At 36.9% G+C, this 22,280-nt stretch overlaps 1 protein-coding gene across 14 annotated transcripts in view; it reads left to right on the top strand.

Annotated features, from left to right (window-relative positions):
* NRXN2 (neurexin 2) overlaps window positions 1–22,280 on the top strand; it is a 588,251-nt gene that overhangs the window by 256,736 nt on the left and 309,235 nt on the right. For 10 of the 14 annotated variants that reach the window (XM_072117807.1, XM_072117808.1, XM_072117809.1 and 7 more), the window contains 2 exons: window positions 8,575–8,876; window positions 11,708–11,731. In XM_072117807.1, coding sequence (XP_071973908.1) covers window positions 8,575–8,876; window positions 11,708–11,731 — 326 coding nt within the window. The remainder of the gene's footprint in view (window positions 1–8,574; window positions 8,877–11,707; window positions 11,732–22,280) is intronic. The other 4 variants (XM_072117822.1, XM_072117814.1, XM_072117817.1 and 1 more) reach the window with 1 other exon arrangement.

Raw genomic sequence — 22,280 nt, 5'->3', positions numbered from 1 at the left:
GTCCAGGGTCACATTCAGTGATACAAGGTCAAAAATCCTATATGTGTATCACCACACCTGTGCCCCACACTGTACTGATGAAACCAAATGTCTGATTCATTTTATGGTGTGCAGCAGATACATGTTCTATATGTGCCATATAATGAAAAAAAATGTGTGTATTGTGTATCTCTGTATTTTAAGTAGTTGAGTCTGTACAGTCAATGTGTACTACAGAAAACTTTAGAAATGGCGGAGATGGTGATTTATGCCCAATAAAATAGCAATGAAATTATTCGTGGGCTTAAGTCACCTACTGGTTTTATAATGATGACCTGACTTCTGACCTCTCATTCATTAAAATAATCAATGTTGTAATAGCTTTGTAAATATTCCCTGTACACTGACTGATGAGAGTGAAAAAGAGGGAAACAAAGGAGAGAAACCGAGTGAGCGGAGAGAGGAGCTGGGGAAATAAGAAAGGGGGAGGGAAAAAGATGTTATGGTAAAGGAAGGAGAAATAAAAGGAGTAAGATGGAGGGTGCAACAATGATACAGGAGCTATAATTATTTGCAGGGTCAGCTCAAGGACAAGGAGTACAAATAAGGCTCTAAAAAGGTAAAAAGGTTTGAATGTGATTCATAATGGTAAATCCATTATATTGCCAAAATACACACATTTACTGAAGAGTTGAAGCCTGGTTATGTTATCCCTATTCAGCTGTGTGTACACAGATATTCTGTACAGTAGATTAATGTAATTGTGTATAGAAATGTATGTAGATAATGCAAATAAAAGCAGAGCGATTCTGCTGTTTATTTTTCTGTGTACCACTGTGTACCACTTTATTTTCCAACACAATCTCAGTGTCCTGACTTGGCATCAGTTCTGGAATATCATTGTGTCTGGCACACTGTATGATTATACTTTGTCACTGAACATTGCTGTCTCTAGTGAATTGTTGTATTCAAGTTTACTGTAAGCATGAGAGTATGTACAGCATGACAGCGGTGATCCTAAAAAGTTATACAATAGGAACTAATAGGGATTAATTAACTTTAATTTAATTTTGTGACCCTTATTATATTATCATAGAACCTAAGAAAAAAATGAAGATGATTTTAAACTAAAATGCTGCTAAATTTTCAATTGCTTAAAGGGACGTATAGTGTGTTCCTTCCATGGCTCAGTGTTATGGCACTTTGAAGTCTCTTGTATGAAGTCATCAAATTGGATAGTAAGGTACTGAAGTCAAGCTCTAATCTCTGCTGTGATTGACCAAACTTCAACAGAGCTGGTTAGTGATGTTTCTGGGCATAGGACCATCCGTTACATTGAAGATGGCCTTCTGAGACACAGAGAGCTTGACTTCAGTGCTAAACTCTCCACCTCCCTTCAAAGTAGATTTCTGCTAACACATTCTCTCTAAAGTGCAAATAAACTTTTGAGGCCATTTTTTATTATATTAATTGATAATGCATTGGCAAAGGTACATAACTTGCCAACTTGCCGCTAGATATCCATGCCATATGATTTTAGAAAGTTGTCCTGTTAGACAACAGAGGTGGGTAACTACAAGCAGCCTAGTTGTCAAACTACCTGAACATTAAACCGGATAAAATCTGACATGAAAAGCAATAGTCTATGAGTGAACCATTAAAAACAGTTCTGTTGAGGACATGTTCCACTTTTTATTGGATCTGTCACATGGTCCATTGGAATAGCACATTAAGTGCAGCAGTCTTCTGACTGTTTATAAAAAGGGTGTAACATGGGCGATTTCCACTGACATGTGCTGCTGGCCCCATTTTGAATAGTAATGTAACACTCTACATTTTACATAGATTATTCTTTATGTGAAGTGAATTTGTTGACATATATCACAACTCAAAATGCCTACATTATTAAATAGATCACTTTGTTAAATAGACACCTTTTATGAAAAAATAAATGAAATCTATGTCCAAAGGCTATATATTCTATTCTGATTTTTCCCGACTGCTACTAAAATTCAACCAAAAAGCTAATTGTTCTGCCATTTTTAGCTGGTTCAATACTACTCCTGAAAAATGCTCCGCTAACAATACAGCAAACCAAACTATCCACTAGAAAAATATAATAAAAATCCATTAAAAAACTTTATTATAATTGTACAATGGCAATTCGTAAAACACTTTAATTTAAACAATTTTATATGTGGTAAATCAGAAGAAAAATTGGAGAAAATACGCTAACTAGATGAAAAAACGAAAAGAATCAAAACCTGAACTGACCCTAAATGACCACAGAAAGGAAGCCAAAAATATACACAATAACTAGTAAATATAACCAAGGTAAATGTAACCTCTGTGAAATTTTCATCTCAAGTCAAAAATATTAATGAGGTTTAAGTACACCATATTATTACCGTAATAAGTCCCACACACTCCCGGGTGTACAAATCAAGAATGTCAGCAATCCAAAATGATCACTTTCCATTAGCCATGTTTTATATAGAAATAGAGGTAACATAAAGCTGGGATAAAGAGAATTAGACAGGCAAAAATGGTAACAATGGGCCGCTGTTTCTTGCCTAGCCCTTTTCATCCCATCCTTGTGTTACCTCTATTTCTATACTGAACATTTTTAGTTATTTTTCACCATTATGACAATTAAAAAAAAAGACACAGCTGGAGAACATAATGGAAATCCCAAATGCAGGTGTGGTATAGGCCTAAAGACACAACACCTTGCAGAGTTTATTGGAAGATCATAGTTAATGTCTACAATGGCATCAACAATGCAGTCACAGTGCATATAAAGCAATGGAAAACAGAACTAACCCGTTAGCTTTAGCACAGTTCTCAACTTAGTGGATAAAGTATTGAAAAATATTATTGGATCATGTGGGGTGGACAAACTCCCATTTTCGGGTACTAGACCTTTTTGTATTGTAGAATCTTCTACTAGCAGCTCCATGTTCATAAAAAGGCACATGTAACTGAATCTTATGGCCAGAAGTGGACCTTACGGGAATTTTTTCAGGCAATTTATCTCAGAATAGGCCATCAACATCTAGTTGGTAAGGAACCAACATCCACACCTAATCTTGGACTTCCACAAATACTTAGGTTGGAGCATAAGCAGATAACTCCATCCATTGTGAAGTTACTGAACGCTTGGCACCTAGTAACTTCAACATGTGCTAAGCATGAAGAATCAGCACATGGCCACTACACAGCTGAAAGTGCGATGACCCTGTCAACAGTCCCATGTAGCTAATCATTGCAGAGAACAGTGTCAAAACCTTAATCCTGATGAAATGCCTTTAAAAAATGGCATGAAGACCCCTTTAAGGCTGACCTGGCCAGCGTAGGCTACTCAATTAGTTATTACTCTTTAACCCCCAAATCCCTTTTTTATTGTTTTCTGACATACCCTAATAGTAACAGACAGACTGGATGATACATGTGTTTTCCAGAAAATGTCCTTGCATACAATAGACTGAGGATTTGTTCCAGTGAATATATATACAGTATATAGGTCCTCTTAATAAGGCTGCTAATAGCAGTGTATACACAGGTTTACTATTCCTCATGTGGGAAGGTTTGTCACCAGGATGTCATGCATGTTGTGCACATCACTACTTGCGTCTCTCTACATTTATGTAAATATCATTTCCATGTGATGCTATGTATGACATGATTTATTTGTTTATGCATGTGCCACTTGGATTGACATTGTGCGGGAGGATGTCTCAATGGGGGTTTTTCATGTTAGCTTTGCCTCTTAGAACAATCATGAAACGATTTGTGCAATGCATAATCCTATTTTTAGTGTGCGGCTATGTCATTTTCTCTTGTATAGTTTGCTTCTCCATAAGCTGCATAGGCATGATAGCACCTGCATGTAGCACACATGTCCTTGACTTTATTTTTCATTATCAGATGATTTCATTTTCATTCTGATTTAAGTGCTGAGAATGTGAAGAGACTGGATAAATGCAGCATGGTTAACAGTAGAAAGAGTGTCATTAAAATGTGATCTGCTCTAATTGAATTATGTCCGGAGTTAAAGAGAAAATATTAGATTATATTAAACTGGATGCCATAGAATGCAACACAAAGGCGTAAACAGTAACAAATAGCATGTCTCCCTGAACAGTATTGCATAGCAAAGACAGGTCTGGAGGAATGCGCCTTGTTATCATGGGACAGATGCATAAGTCATAACATCACAGCCAGGATTTATGCAGTGAGTTGCAGGAAGCAGTTTCTATAGTAACACACATTCAATGCATTTCTCCTTCCACAGCTGTGAATATAAAATAACGTGAACATTAGCGGACAGATCCCGCTCTGGTGATCCCAGCTGTGCAAATCATCCACTGGTATTATATTGGTGATAAATAACCAACCGCAACCAAGCATAAAGAAAATGCTATACACAGAAGAGGGTACAGCTTTAGGCAACACAGGAGGTTTCCCGAACTAGCATTGGTTCTGAAATGTTTCCATTAAGTGACAGGTTAAGTCATACTTGGGTGTAATCATGAATATTATTATAAGTCAGATTATCCAGCCTTTATTATTTATTATAAGCCACACATGAAATGTATAGAAGCCAGTTCATTATACAGTACATGGAGTTTCGAAGGGGAAATATAGACTTCTTACTTGCTGCATTGATTATCCATTCTACACAAGGAAATGAAATCACATAGATCCCAATGGACAGCTCTCACATCCAGGCAAAAAGTAAACAGCATCTCTCTTCACAGCTGTGATTTCTGAAATCAGAGCCCATGGAGCAAATTGTAGTAGACAGTATATTACACAGTAGCATCACGGCTTGTGCTCAATTAATTTATTTATGGTTGCTAAAAAAAAACATAAATCCACTTATAAACCACTATAAAATCATTGCCCTGCAAATATGAGATATTAACTTTAATAGAAATAGAATGCCCTCTGTGCAGCAGATTTTAGACTATATAGCATGTCCATACTTATAGCATTTGTATTAGGATATATATAGAGAGAATTTTACTTACTGAAAGCCTGGAAACAGTAATACTACACAAAATATCATTCAAAAGACAACTGGGGGCTCCCTTCAAAAACACTACAGTATCTGAGGCTTAAGAATAACAGAAGACAAATACAAAAAATCCTTTCTAAGGGCCCATGCACATGAAATTATGAGGGACATATATACGGCCGAAGATATTCAGCCGCATATACGTCCCCCATAGTTGTCTATGTCGCCCGGCCTCGGTACAGTGAGCACATCGCGTGTATGGCCAGCTTTGATTATTAGTAGATGCCAATAGTATATTTTACTGTTTAATATCTTAAGAAAAAGCTCATTATTAGACAAACTTAACTATACATCTGACATAAATATCATCGTATTGTGAAGATTACTAACCATCTTATGTGTATGTAAGCCTCAAAAATATTTTCAATACATTTGATCAAATTGACCTTGAGAAATAAGCTACTGCAGAAATATCTGCTCATTGAAATGAACATACATGGCCAATAGGTATTTCGGATTGTAAAGATGACTTTATTCTTATTGGACTTTGAGAGTACACAAATAAATACAAATGGAAAAAAAAGTTGTATCCTACACACCAGGCACCAATGTGAATTTAACACAAGGAAAATCTACCCAAGACTAATTACGGTAGACTAAGAAACAAAACAAAAAAGGAACTAATCTGACAGGAAAACTAAAAAAAGGAAAACCAAATCTCCCCCAATGTGTTCACTTCCCAAATACACCAGAGAAGCTCATAGGCAGGTTTCTATATCTCAAATATAATCCAATTTAGCTGTCTATACTAACCAGATGCAGTTATGAGAAAAAGAATGTGCACCCTGTTTGAATTCTATTTTACGTATTAGAACATGAAACCACCATGATCCTAAGAAGGTCTTAGAATGTATTTTTATAAGCACTTCATTTGATGTCCCAACACAAGATTTCACTTGGGTTTGAGGTGTCGATTTTCTGCTAATTATTACCCTATCCCTTACCCTGATACCATGTAACATAACAGTTGGTATTAGAGGTTTTGGTCTTGTTTTGTCAACATATCATTGTTCTTAAAGACTTCTGTATATATAGATACAACTTTGCAAACTTAAGCCATACTACTTTTTTAGATAAACAACGGTTATCACCTTGTAACCCTTCCTAACACTCCATATGTGTCCTAATCTTTACTTATCATAAACGTGAACATTTCCAATGCCAAATGATGCTTGTAGCATTAGAGATGAAGTTATTGTGTTTGCTTCTCTAACATTACTGATGTATTTCCTCGGCATTATCTTAACACAAGCCAAAATACTCAAACCTGCAAACTGCTAAACCATCTGCTTTTATAGAGGTGTTCAGGTTTAAGTTGGTTAGCAGAACTCAGAAACTACTTTTTTGTCCAAAAGGGAACCTGTCAAAAAGAGACCAATTTTTAGCACTCTTCCAGTCCCCACAGAGCATAGTACATACACTGCCAAAGAGTTTTTGTATAAAAAATAGGTTTTACAGAAAAAAAGATATGTTATATTGTACCTTTCAATACCATGTGCTGATGACTAGGCACTAGGCACGTGGGAGTGGCTGGAAAGAAGCAGTTTCCCTCCCCACCTTTGGGAAACCACTCTTCCATGTGTCCTTTTCAAATATATGAAAACGCCCATCACTTGGCTTAGTGACGCCCCCTGCTCCTCTACAGCCACTCCCGAGTGATGGGAGTTATTAATTTATTTGAAAAGGACACATGGAGGAGTGGTTTCCCAAGGCTGGGGGGAAAACTGCACCTTTACAGCCACTCCCAGGTGCCTAGTGCCTAGTCACACAGCAAATGCTAATGAAAGATACAATATAACATATCTTTTTTTCTGTAAAACCTATTTTTTATACAAAAACTCTTTGGCAGTGTATGTTCTATGCTCTGTAGGGACTGGGGGAGTGCTAAAAATGGGTCTCCTGGTGACAGGTTCCCTTTAACTTTTGATTAAAAAAATGACCCAGTATAACCTAAGTTTTATACACAACATTGTTTATTTACTTCATTATAAGATCCGATAAGGACCATATTTTTAAAATTCCTAAAACCATAATATTCATGGTTGCACTTTCTTTTTCTCATGATAAGAACTGACCATACACATCAAGGCTATAATAATAATAATAATAATAATTCTTTATTTATATAGCGCACACATATTACACAGCGCTGCACAAGCATATCAAATTGGTCCCTGTCCCCATGGGGCTCACAATCTAAACAACCTAACAGTATGTTTTGAAGTATGGGAGGAAACCGGAGTACCCGGAGGAAACCCACGCAAACACGGAGAGAACATACAAACTCTTTGCAGATGTTGACCTGGGTGGGATTCGAACCCAGGACCCCAGTGCTGCAAGGCAGAAGTGCTACTCACTCAGCCACTGTGCTGCCTATCAGACCAACCTTGAAGATCATTCCAACCTGCACCCTACGCTGTCTGCATTCACATTGGACAATATGGTTTACATGTCGGCATGTTGGCCTAGCTTGTCTCATTTCAAGGATCAGGTATATTAAACCTGTTCGCCCTTCTCAACAGCATCTGCCTTTGTCATTATCTGTTGATATTAACTTAATGTATGTTTATGGCCATTAGTTATTAGTAGTTATTAGTAGACCCAAATAGTATATTTTACTATTTAATATCTTAAGAAAACACTCATTATTAGACAAACTTCACTATACTTCTGAGATAAATATCATCACATTTCACTAATATTTGGAAGATTAATAATCATCTTAAATGTATGGAAACCTCAAAAAAAATTCAACCACATTTGATCCATTTGTACCTTGAGAAATAAGCTACTGCAAGAAATACTTTTTCATTGAAATGAACATACATGGCCAATTCAGATGTTGTCCTTTATCATTTAAAAGCAACTGAGCTGTACATCTCAGAACAGGATTACTTTAGACTATATTAAAAAAAAAAACTCAGTAGTTTCTACAATATCTTTCATATAATTGAGTTTTAAAAATGCAAGATTAAAGTTTACTGAAAGTGACAACAATTTAAGTCTTTTGACACGTATTAAAGTCACAGCTAAAAGATCAAGTTGCGAAAAATGAGGCTGAGTTGCGAATGTGTGATCACCATTTGTTGGGATACAGTTATCCTGGAAATAGCTGTGTCCTTTTCTGGAGCTTCACTTAGAGTATTTCTAATGGGTTTGATGCTGTTTTTTTGCATGAAAACAGGGCCAAGTACAATAATACAATCCATTTTCCGTAAGCCACTATATTCTATTTTCTCCTGAAGTTATTCTTCCATGTTCTCTTGACCTTTTCTTCTTATGTTTATAGAATTTGATATCTTTAATGTGTTCCTCGCTCTCTAATAATTTTATCATCAATATTTACACTTCTCCCTTTTCTCACTTTATTTTGCATTGTCTTTTACTCTTCTCTTTATATTCATGCTTTGTTTATTTCTGGTTAAAAATGAATATTTCATTGACACCCTCACTGTTTATGATTTCACTTCTTCCTCATATTTACTTCCTTCACAATCCTATTCCATGCTTTCTAGGGAAAGAAGAATATGCGGCTACATTCCGAGGAAACGAGTTCTTCTGTTATAACTTGTCCCACAGCCCAATCCAGAGTAGCGCAGATGAAATTACCCTCTCTTTTAAAACCCTCCAGCGGAATGGATTGATGCTCCATACAGGAAAGTCTGCAGATTATGTCAACCTTTCACTGAAAAGCGGTGCCGTGTGGTTGGTCATCAACCTTGGATCTGGAGCCTTCGAAGCCTTGGTGGAACCCGTCAATGGCAAGTTCAACGACAACAACTGGCATGACGTCCGTGTCACCAGGAATCTGCGGCAGGTATGTCTTAAAGGTTTCTTTACTATATAATATTTTTAATTGGGTACACTGACTGTCCATAATGTGTACAATCCATATAGCAAGCAGTAGGGTTTCAATCCCATCTTGGATGCAAACACCTATAGCATTATGTTTAAACAGCTTTATTTTACATGTGATCAGGAAAGTAAATTGAGCCCCATCTGACCAGATAATTTATTATCACTAACAGCTAGTATTTAGATTGATTACAAGATTGTTTTAGAATTTTATTATTAATTAACAGATAAGAATTAACTTAAATTTTCACAAAGCAGATGGGTTTTAATTCTTTTTAATCAATTCAGAATACATATATATCACACACATACACATAAAGAAAGAAAAAAAAAAGTAGCAGCACTCACGGATTTCAGTACCCGTAAGTTAAGGTGCTTTATTCACAAACACAGGAGCATAGACATAGGCAGAAAATACCCTATACATGTGTGTGTGTGTAATATATATATATAATATACATACATACACATATATCCATATTTATATACATATTTGCTTTCTGCTTGAGAAAGGCTCCTGTGTTTGCAAGTCAAAGGGTTGCCCGTGGACATATGAGACAAACCACCTTAATTTTTGGCTACTGAAATCCATTGAGTGCTGCTACAATTTTTCTTTTTGTTCTTTGGAGGGACCATGTCTATGCCCTGAGCTGGTACCCGGGTAATCTTGTTTACTACATTCAGGGCAGACATAATTTCCATATGTAAGAGCTCTTGAGAAACTGATGATGCTGTGTAGTAATAATTACACCATTTAATGTAACTACATTATTTGCATATGTGTATATAGGACAAAACCTTCATTTGCCATAAATCAAGCATTGGTGTAGTAGTTTGTTTATTTTTTTAGCATCTGTCTATCTGTTTGTATTTTTATGATATAAATCAAATTGTTTAAATAATAACCATCATTTGCTTAAATGTAATCATAAAAATGTTTCTTCCGACCACAGGTAAACATGGTGAGATTTTTTTTGCACTTTTGTCTCTTTTTTTTTTTTTTTTTTAAATCTGAAATTGTATTTTTACTTTAAAGAGAACCAATCTCTCTATCAGAACCCATGGGAGCTTATTACTTGATAACACATAGGTCATACGTGAAACTGAAAATTTGTCACACTTATTCTTATAGGATAAGTGTTAGTTAACCAGTAAGGTGGGAAGTAAAATAATGGTCATAAAATGATCCTAAACCATATTGGCAAGCAGCCCTAACACAGCTAATACTGAGGGGTCTTATTATGTAGATATATTGCTTTAATCTGCCATTAGTGTCCAATCTGTGAGAATCTAACTACTACGGCCATGCAATTGTTAACACAATGTGGCTTGGACAGTAGGAAAGCCTCATGCCACTATTTCATGAAAGCAACGTGATCACCTATTGTCTATAACAGTCCATCTATAAGATATAAAACTGAGTGGACAGGTCCCATTGAATCACACTTTTTGAACGCCACCAGTTGTTCTAAGCACACCTACTTATTCAAATTCATGTTTGAAAGGGATGTGTCACCATAAAAACATTTTATTCAACCAAGTTTTTGTTACCTTGTAAGGTTAAATTAAGTGGTAGAGCTCAGACAAGATAACAGCCCCAATGACCATAACCATAAAATAAAATAAAGTCACCTACAATAAGAAAATGCAAACAAAGTAGAAACTATAAAATGTTTAGTTATCTGGTTATAATAATTAAAAAAGAAAATTGGAGACCCATGCCATGGGACATGCCACATACATTATAAAGTGCACAGGCCTTCTATTATACCTTTCAATAATACAAATTATTCTTAATTACTCCTTTGGACCCTTCAAAAAGGAAATATACATTTTGTTGTGCTTTTTGTCTACACTAAATTAAATTCAGTTATGTTCCCTTTTTCCAATCTGAGCAGCCAGAATGACCCTGATATAGGGTTACATTATCTCCCAGTGTTATATCTCTTACAGTATCACTATGTTTAGAAGGGTATTAAAAGGGGTGTATGGGATTAGGAAAACATGTCTGTTTTGTTCCTGAAGTGGTGCCACTCTTGCCCTGGGATATTTCTGTTTAGATTCTTTAAAAACCAGACGTGGACAGTAGTGGCTCCATTTTTGGAAGAAACACTACGTAGTCCTTATATAGAGTATAAAAATCTGATTATTATATAGAAATAAAATTGAAATAGTATTGTCTTCAAGTCCTGATGTGGACTATTTATGATGTGGACCATTATTATATAGTAATAAAATTGAAATAGTACTGTCTTCAAGTCCTGATGTTTGTGTATATTGGTTATGTGATACATTTGATTATTGTTTGCTTAAGAATATTGTAAATGTTTCAATGCTTGAAAATAACCACTACCTTCTTTTCTATGTAGCATGAGTGATTTTTCTCCTAAAAACTGTGATCTTTTAAGTATATAAAAAACAAATTTAAGCAAAGACGTCCATGGTCATTCACGCTTTACCTTTTTACATACCTTTTTTAGCCTTCCATTTTTAATATTTCTGGATCTAGATCCCTGAGTCCTCATTCTTTTTGCTCCACTCCCCTCTGTCCACAATTCAATCACTTGTTCCCACTGCCAATTTTTTTTAGAAGTACTTTCCTAGTGGAATATAGAACTTTCCTTCCTTTCTGTAATATTAGCCTGTATTAGCTGAAAGGAGATAGGTGAATGATGGGATGGGGGGGGGGGCTGGAGGATGAAGGGAAGGGGGAGCACCCTTCCTTCTCCCCATTTGTATTATATCTTTTTTTTATTTTTATTTTTTTTTTATCTCTTTCCACTCGCGATAAAGCATGCAGGCATCGGACATGCTCTGGTAAACAAACTCCATTACCTGGTAGATATCACTCCAATTGTACCCCTGGGGTTTATTCCAGCTCCTGTCTTCTGTTCCGTTCACAGCTCAAATACCAAAAGTCCCTCAACCACTGTACCCTTTCACCTCCCACCCTCAAACTCTGTTCTTTACAAAAAAAACCCTATTACCTCTTTACAAAAATATCATGATCTTGTGATATGATTTTACATCTTTTATTTTATTTTGTAATAAGTTCAGAATGATTTCAATCCATTTGATTCATGTTTCTTTTGGGGTTTGTTTTATCTGTGTTAGTGTAATATAAGGTCAAGCAAAAGACAGTCTAATGCTAGTGTAGATATATTTTTTATAGTGTGATATTGAAGTGAATTTATTATTAAAATATATTCCCTTTTGTGGGATAATATCCAACTAAATCAGAGACTGATTGTGTTATCCATGTGTATTCTGGGTCTTTCAGAGACATTACATGCTCTTATGAGCAGAGAACATTTGCTTACTATTTTGTACTAATAGTTATCGTGGGTGTCAGTGACGGATAGCGACCCACTGGTCATTTCAGTAATAGGCTGACATTTCTGTTATAGGAAGCTTTGTAGAAATATGGTGTCCCCATGTGGTTAATGTCATGTGTTGCAGAGAGTATATGGAAGCAAGATACTGTACTACATACAAATCAGTGTATTGGTAGTGACACCCTGTGGTCTAGAGCAGAGTTGCAGAGAAGCTTTGTGGCATTGATGTATTTCCAGGTTTTGTGTATTATGCTATCAGTACAGAGTACATCTGTAATCTGGTTATTTCTTTCATGCTGTTGAGTATCCAGCAAAAGGTTTACGGGGGGTGGGGGAAAGAACCGTTCCTTTGCTTTGCACAAAGTAAAACAAGGATATTGTGTTCATGCTTTGTGGGTAGATATCATAGCTGTACATGTACACATACTATACATGAGAGGCTCCTGCCTTGGTCCGGGGCTTGAGTGACATAATGTGGTGATTTTCCATAGTGTAATTGCATGAAAACAGCAGCACGCAGAGACACCAATTATGTGGCACAGTCAGAGTGTATTTCACCATAGGGCCTGTATTCATTCCAGGCAGATTATTATTTTTCTTTCTTTTTTTCAATTATCATTTTGATTTTTTTTTCCTTTTTTCCCTTTTCCACTTGTTTTCCTTCTCGCTCTTCTCCTTTCTCTCAATAACCTCACTGACTCATGCACATACTCTCCCAGCATTAAACACTGCTTACAGTATTACTGGATGGGCTGATGTTGAAGGGTGGGATCTCTCATGGCAGCTTTTCAAATAGGATAGGGTTGTGGGTCTTCGCATATATAGTGGTTCTCTCATTCTGCTCTGATTATCACACAGATATATTTCACTGACCCCTACACCCATCCTTTTCTAAACCGTCCTCTCGTTTGCTGTTTCTCTATAGGCTGCCATTATAGATTCCCCTCCTTCTTAGACAATGCATGCTATAAGTGGGAGGGGGCTGTAACAATGCATGATTTAACACATGCCATTCCCTTCACATTAACTCCTCTTCTAACCTCACTAACATAACCCCTTGCCCTCCCCACATGCTCTTTTCTCTTCTATATCAGCCATTCTAATCAACACAACCTCTAAAATGAACCATTTTATCCCATAAACTCATTACAATTTTTTATCATAAGTCCACATTTTTTTTCAATCTGATACTAGAATTTTATTCATTGTATATTTATTTTATTTTTCTATCAAAGTATTGTCATTTCACTATTATTTCATCTCTTTTCCTGTCTTTGTGACACTCATTCATACTGTTCCTAACGCACCTGGCCGCTATTTCTCAACCAGCATGGGGCTTTAGCATGTAGTGAATGGACCTCCCCCTACCTCCATTAACTTCATTAACAGCATGCCTGACAATTTAATACCTCCCTGGCCACAGGTTGTATCTGCTTGTTCATGGAGGTATTAACCGCATGATCCTATCCCCCTCCTGCATGTCCCCTCTCTTGTGATCTGTGACATGTTTAACTTAAGGTTTGATTACTAATAAACTGAAATCTAATAATGACTTGTTTACTAATCAACATTTTTGTGTCTGGTCTGTTCCTCTGAGGGGGTCCACTAACTTCTCACTAATACTATACATCTCTCCCTGTACCTCCCTATCACCCCCGTCCTTTTACCGCAAAGCTTCTCCCCCTTCCTAACTCTAACCTGTAACCGTAATCCTTTCCAATTATGGGGAGACTTTGGAAGGACACTGTGCTGGTGTATACATCTGTTATTAATGTGGGTATGCTTGCTATAGAATCACACGGGGATTATTGTAATGCAGCTACTGCAGCTAAATTTAATTGACAGCGATTTCAGATTTTTTAAAATGATACTAATGTCAATATATTATCAAATGTTTTTATTACATCCCTAAATATATATTGAGCCTGATAAACAGAACAGGTATAATTATACTCAATATTTCTATTAAGAAATTTTGTTTCAGCTTAATATTCATTCAAGGAATATTACTGTTTTAGTAACTAAAGTTATTGTTTACTTCTAGTTCATAAAAATTTTGTTATAGTCATGGGTGAGACATACAAGGTAATTACAGTTACTGTATGGATATGAGTACTGTGTCTTGTGATTGGCCATGCATCTGTGTGATCATCACATGACTGGCACAGAACTATATCTACTGGACTAATAGAAAAATAACTGCTCCAAGAAATCTAGAAATCTGTGAGACCACATTCACAAACAGCGTTAGTTACCACATTGTAAACACAACTCAAACGCTCCATTTAAAGTCTGTGTATGAAATTCTTCATAAAAGAATATAAGAAAATTGTATATATATGTATATATAAGTGTATGTATGTATGTATGGATGGATGGATATATATTCTATATAGATTTTCTATTCGGCCATATAACATGTGGCATTGGAATTTCAGAACATCCCTGTTCAATGCCATTTTGATTTGTCATCTCAAAGCAGTTTCAATGTACTTTATATTCACCAACCCTTTCCCATAGTAACCTGTTGGTCTTCCTTCAGCTGCTTATTGATCTAAAATCATCATTTGTTGAGAATTTAGATGTAAGAACTCATCATTTGTTGTTTTATATTGGTTGAAAAAATACATTTAACAAGAAAACCTCTAACTTTAGACTTTTCCACTGACATATAGGTTTGGGGGATGTTGAGGCCATAACAAATATCAGATTATGGGTTCCCCCACGAAAATTGGCAACTTTGTAGAAAAAGTTCTGATGTTTATAGACAGCTTATGGATATGAAATAAACAGGTAGAAAAGCTCTTCTTTACCACAGGAATCTATCGGTGACACAGCAAAACCTTAGCTCTGTGGATTTGAGTGCTCCTAGAACCGTCTATTAAATCTCCATTTCCCAGCGAAGTGCAGAATGCTGGACTCTTGTTCTTAAAACACAAATATATTTGGGATGTGGTTTGAGTAAATATAGTAAAGCATGCCAATGAAACTCATTTAGGCACTAGACTTTCATATGCTTCCCCTGTAATTACTCTAGGACAATACAAAGTCAAACTCAAATATGCAGTAGATAAATTCAGGACGAAAGTCAGAAATACAAATTTATAGTTGTGGAGCATAACAAGGGGGAGAATAGGACAAACACCAGAGCTCACCAACTGTGTAGCTTTCAGTCATAATGTGTATTGAGGTACCAGTCCCTTCTGCGGATGGCAGGGGGCCAATGTTATTACGGTGCCATCTACTAAAGTGTAATGGAGGTCTCAGATCTGCCTGTACAGAAGTCTAAAAATAAATATTAAAATAAATGGTGCCATATAGGTTCTATTCAACACAATGGGAGGAATTTATGAAGAGCTGGTGCCTCTTTAGTATACTGTGTGCTCAGATTAATTCTACGCACCACTCCAGGGCATCCACATCCACTTCACTTCTCTACCTGTCCACTTAACATATAGGTGGTAAAAGGGGAGAAAAGAGGCAATGTAATACTAAATCCTCCCCACATTACTTGTTTTGCAAAAAACACTGTATATACATTTTTAGGCAATATTTAGGGATTTATTTTTTTTGAATACTTTAATTTTCTAATTTTTTTTTTCTTTTTGAATCTTGTTTTTATTCTGGTGACTCTACCTCCTAATATTATGTTACTTATGCAGAGATCACTTTTCAGCAGTTCTCTCATTATGATATCTGGCAGGATTATTATAGATAACACAAAAGGTGATGGACATTACTGGATTTAAAAATGCTGCCTGTATAGCGAACACTTTCTAGAGTCCAATATTTGCATATCAAGACATATTTTGTAAAAACTAAGCCCGAATACATTTCTTTAGATGTTTTTAAATGTGTCATTGAAGAAGGGGAGTAGTAGTCATGTAGGCATGGCAGTGGTGAAGGATGTTGAATTCGTCCTGTGTTTCTAAATGGATTTCTTTTTTTTCCTATTTTTTTGCATTTTATGTCTAGACAGCCACTCCTTAACGTGGCTGTCCACTATAAGCAAATAATTGATATTGTTTGTGTAAGTAAAAGTTCTCCTTGCTATTCTGCAATAGAAAACTATGTTTACTTCCAGTGGTAAGAATCTGTCCATAGACATGTGCTGAACACGCAGGTTCATGAGCCGTTAGTATCACACAGTTCTGGGATCTGTGATAATAACAACAGCTCATGCATGTCCATCACATGATCATGGACCATGATTCTATCCACTGGAAGTAAACATAGAAGCTTTCTATAGAATGACAGCAAGCAGAGATCTAGAAAACTGTGAGGAAATTACAACAGAGTATTTGCAGTTTTTATACATTAGATATGTTCTGATGAGATGTGTTTAGTAAGTGGAGGATAGCTAGTGCTATAATTGTTGGGGGAATACACCATATTATTGTGTAGTATAGTAGATAAAATACTATAATATATAAATGTCACAATGACATTACATGCCAGTGGCCTCACCTTTTTTATAGTCGGGTGGCAATACTGTTGAAGATTTTTTTGTCAAACAAAATCCTATAGAATTATTCTTCCAACATGTTTGAATACATGTGTCATCTGAAGAAGGGAAGCCGTAGTGTGAGGTGCTGCTTCGACTTATCATGCGTTAATGGCAGGTATACAGAAATGTTTTTTAGTAAATGTTCAATATGAGAAAATAAATATATCTTTAAAGCCATTCAGGAGAACAATGAGGTAGCTTCTCTTCAATACTACACTGGGATAATATAATGCAGTGTATTAGTCTTAAGTGCACACTATAATTAATATAGTGTGCTGACAGAATCCAGAAGCTAATAATTCCAATACTAGGAGCTTTTCCATCCACTCCTTATGTGAACCACTAACACACTGAATATTCTATACAAGCTGTTGACATTTATCTAATGAAAGGGATGCAGCATTTGCAATAGATAACTTAGCAATATGGACCTTTAATGGGTTCTGCCCACATGTTATTTCTGAACAGTGAACATAGCAGCAACTAATCAAAAGAAAACTTTTGGAACCACTCTCGTCCCTTGTAAATGTATAGATAAAGATAAGTGTCCAACTTAAATCAGTGTATTTTCAAGTAAATTACTAATACCAGTACACTTGGTTCTTGAGGTTAAGATTGCTTTGGGATAACCTTTCTATACACACCAAATTGTTAAAGTTTTATATATATCCTTTTGTTTCTAATCCCATTTACTTCAGTACTGATAATAGCTTTATTAGGATATTAAAACATTAGGATATTAAAGACAAATTCTCCTTAAGGAATCTTATTGTTTTCCTGCCCTAAACTATGGCAGAGTCTCAATATTATGGTACTTATGCATTGAACTTTTATCTCCTTCGTGCTGCTTATAAGGATTTGACTGTAAGAAACGTATAAGAAAAAGAAAGGAGGCAGTAAGGCCAATGCAAAAAACTGCATTTTAAACACTAGAGATTCTACACACAACAAATAGTATAAAAAATGATTATGACTCCTTTCTTGGTAATTATAATAGGTATTCATTCACCTATTGTCACTAAAATCCTGGTCCATCAGATAAACAATATATTTAATGGCACTGGAGAAGCTTATATAGTAAAACTAATGATATGCTGCCTGGAAACAAAACCAGATTGGAGCTGATGTAATCTTATAGTTCACAGAAAGTCATGTATACAAATAATAGCAGGCTCTGGACAGGGAACATTCCAAATGCAGATGCTTGTTAGGTTAGCATGAACTGGCAAAAAAGTAAAGCTCCCTGAGTGATACTTTTAGTGGCCATGTATGCATGGGTGGATGATGGGTACGATCATGGTCCCCTTATGTGCAAGTATTTTATTGAATGGTTTGCTACAATGATAGTCAATGGGGCACATTTACTAAGGGTCCACGGAGCGCGATTTCGTCGGGTTTTCCCAAATGTTTGCGTTTTGCGAATGCGATCAGATTGTGGTACATCGGCGCTGGCTTGCATGCGACAAAAATCGGGGGAATGGCTTTCAGACAACCGGACATATTCGGAGAAACCACGATTTTTAAAAAACTAAATGTGTCGCAAGATCACACACTCACATGCACTAGGAAGAAGAAGGTGAACTCCGGCGGACCTCGGCGCGGAAGCAACACCTGCAGGAAATTGGAAGCGCAACCTTAGTGAATCGTGCCTAACCGCGGGATCGCAACAGGACCGGGTAAGTAAATGCCCCAATGTGTTTTTGGCCTAGAAAATAGAACAAAGCACTGATTTAAGTCTATACATAAATTGAGTATTTATGTATTATGTATTTAGACCTTCCAACATTACTAACTAGTGCACCAGTTTTCTAATATGAAAGTGGGCTACAAGTGACTCCAGTCTCAAAGTCAATTGTAGCAAGGGTGTTCCCGATTTATGACAATGTCTGCACCTTGTCATATGATGGGTGCAACCTATCCTGAGGTAGATATTAAGAACTGCATGACAAGCAGCAGACTTGATATATACCCCAGTGACTATTTATGATGGTCACTGAAAATTCAAGTATAATGCAGCACATTTATCTCTACCAGAACACCATAATGGGTGTACTAGTTGCTGTTGGGAGTCTATTATGGAAGGGGTGGTTCACACTGCCAGTATGGTTTTAGTAACCATGACAGCAGTGTAAATGCAGGGCCCGCCCCCTGATTTCTGTCACATGAAAGCCAGCGTAGCTGGGCCACAATCTATTCACACACATACATGTACATACAAATATGCAGACAAACACACATATCATGCACATACATACAGATATACTACCATGCACATACAGATATTAATATACTAGCACAAACACACATCTACAAACTACACATATAGTTTACACACTGGTGGGGACACGGTTTAGTGCTGTACTTACAGCTCCCTCTTTGCTCTTCATGGAGCCTGTGCTGTGACTCCTAACCCTGTGCTGTGACCGACAGCAGTAGGAAGAGGAGGGAGGCGATCATAGCTCTCTCTTCTCCTGCTCCAGATCTGTTATTGCAGCGGAATGCGGATTTTCAACTAATTTAATGTTTTGGACAGCCATGTGACCCTCAGGAGCTGACAGTGACAGCATGGCTCCACCAATACTTGTGTTTGTGAAGTAGTGACTTCTCAGAACAGAACGAGAAGATGATTATCTGTATTTTTTAGCTGACCCTGGGAATTCCCTTAAGAGAATTTGAAAAACTGTAATTTTCTGATCAGGAAACCTCTGCATTCTGCTGTGATTATGTGCTCAGTCAGCTTCACGTTAAATTGAATGGGGAACACTTTCCCCTGTCAGTACAGGATGAGTCTCCTGTTTTAACAACGTAATCGCTCAGGTTTAACAGAAGAACAACATTAGCCTTTCTCTACAATGTTATGCTGACTGAGCAGATCATTGCCAGTGGTTTTCCGGTCAAGAGATTGCGGCTTTTCCAGTGACCCGTGCTAGTGTGCCCATGGCTAGTGACACAGTTTTAGGTACAAGAGTATCTTATTTCAAAGCATTGACATGGACTACCGGGGCAATCAAATACAGTAGGAATGTGTTCTAGTAAAACTGCAGTTAATCAAGATTATATAATGCCATTTGCTCATGTAGAATTTCTTTTATTGTATTATATAATGTATGTTTTCTAATATAACAAACTGTGCTAGAGAAACCCATGCAAAGGTGAGATACATATTTTTAATTGAGCATAGATTGGCACTACTAATAGTTAAAATTGAAAAAACAGCTCCCAAGTTAGACTATTCCATAGATTCATAGAGGGACATTTATCATAGCTGGCACTTCATGCACTGGCTTATAACGAATGCCCTGTCCCTCCCACTGGGGTAGAATTCTACTAGAATTGCACTATTGCTGGTGACCATTTAGCCTTCAGTTTCCCCTTTCATACCCCTCCATACCCACTTGGCATGGAGGTGGCATAAAGGGTAGAATCACAATGCCTGTAAGTTTTAGGCGTTGCCATTATTTCTGGGCTTGTATGCCAGTAAGCAACCTTGGGGTCTCTAAAGATTCTCCCTTTTTTTTTTTTTAGACGTACATGACGCCAGTTTGTCTATTTTCAGGGCATTTTTTCCCCTTTTAGAATTTTAGATTCAATAGATTTCACAAAACTAAATACATTTCATTTTAATCTTTCCTCTTAACTGAGATCCTCTTCAACTCTTAGTCGGTATTAATCTCCTTTACACTTTCAGGACATCTTTCCTATATACTGGTACCCAGTACTGAGCTTCATATCTTACATGAGGCCACATCCAGTGGCAATATTACATCCCTATCATGCGAGTGTGTTTATCCTTCTTGTTAGAAGCATATAATTGACATGGCATGGCATTTAATCTTTGAACTATAAGTATTCATACTTTCTTAATACTATCCAAGGGAATACAGAATAGATTCTAAATAGATTTATCTCCACTTCCCTTATGGGCTTGAGCTATATGAACATAAATACCGTGAAAGGGGTGATGATTCAAGAATTTTTGTTATTTCAAAACTAAACTCAAAATCCCCATATTTGAAGACCTCCTGCAGGCAAGGAAAGTAGATATTTGATAGGTGAAGGCATGTTACTTGCATCTTATAAGTTATGTAGTCACATGTACAGTATTATTGATGTGCCACAGTTTTGTACTTACCTTATATACTCGAGTATAAGCCTAGTTTTTCAGCACAAAAAATTTGCTGAAAAACCCAAACTCGGCTTATACTCGAGTCAAAAAAATAAATATCTCTAAACTCACCTTTCCAGCGACCCCTGTATATCTTCTGTGCGATCTGTCCGTCAGCGGCGGCAGGATATATACACTGTGGCAGGGTCTGGCAGGCTATATACACTGGGGCAGGGTCTGGCAGGCTATATACACTGGGGCAGGATCTGGCAGGCTATATACTGGGGAGGCTGTGACCAATGCAGTTCCCACCCTCGGCTTATACTCGAGTCAATAGGTTTTCTCAGTATTTTGTGGTAAAATTAGGGGCCTCGGCTTATACTCGGGTCGGCTTATACTCGAGTATATACGGTAATCCTGTAGTTAAAATACTCAATTTACTCTCTGGGTGTTATTTCTCCAATTTTTCTATAAAAGGAGTATTCTGGTAATACCAAGAGATGCCCTATTCAATGGATAGTGAATAACTACTGATTTGATGAGTACTAGGTGTGTGGATCTTCTTAGATTAAACAGGGGTCAAACATGCAAACTGCTTTATTCATCTTGCTGTTTTCCAGGGTCAGGGTAAGGGATAGGCAATGCTAGATGCCCTCCAGCTGTGGTGCATTCTCTATGGCTGAAGTAGCAAGGATGACATAATCACAGGTCTTTCAGCCCAACTAAAAGTAACATCTACATATAGATGCAAATTAGTAGTAGAGCTAAAGAACGTGATAATGACAGGCATGGGATGCAGACTGAAGAAAAGAGTAGGCATAGGATGTAGGGAGCAAATTAAAAGATTTATACAAAAAGAAGTCTAAGGAGATAAACAAATTCAATAAGATATTGGAGAAATATACCTATTAACCCATTAACCCATTCTTATAGTGTTCACATTAAAGGGAACCTGTATGCAGATTCTCCCATATTTGCCTGTTGGGAATGATTGACAGGCATAATAATGATCGACCTATCTATCATGCTCAGCTGAAGAGGGAGAAGCTGGAAGCTGCAGACTCTCCACCTACCTGGCTGTTATAAATATGTGTTTTCTGTGAAACATGGTGGCATCTCAGAGTTAGATTCTAACATAATGAGGAGTATATCCTTCTATAACTCTCCCCATGTAGAACACCATGAATCTGCTGCCATGTTTCATTTAACCCTCTCTTTATCAATCACTCTATGATTAAGGAAGTGATTTTATGGCGAGTGGGGAGGGGGTATTTTTTAAAGGGCTGCCTAGACATCAAAATGTGTTGTCCTGGTCCTTTCTGTCTATCACATAGTGAAAGAGGCAGAACTGTGAATGCCTGAACCCTGCACTTAAACTGGTGACTCCAGTGGCGTAACTAGAAGCTGACGGGCTCCAGT

Source organism: Engystomops pustulosus, chromosome 7 (assembly GCF_040894005.1).
Source record: "Engystomops pustulosus chromosome 7, aEngPut4.maternal, whole genome shotgun sequence".
Taxonomy (NCBI): domain Eukaryota; kingdom Metazoa; phylum Chordata; class Amphibia; order Anura; family Leptodactylidae; genus Engystomops; species Engystomops pustulosus.
Note: the sequence above shows the minus strand (reverse complement) of the source record. Positions and strands in the feature narration are given on the sequence as shown.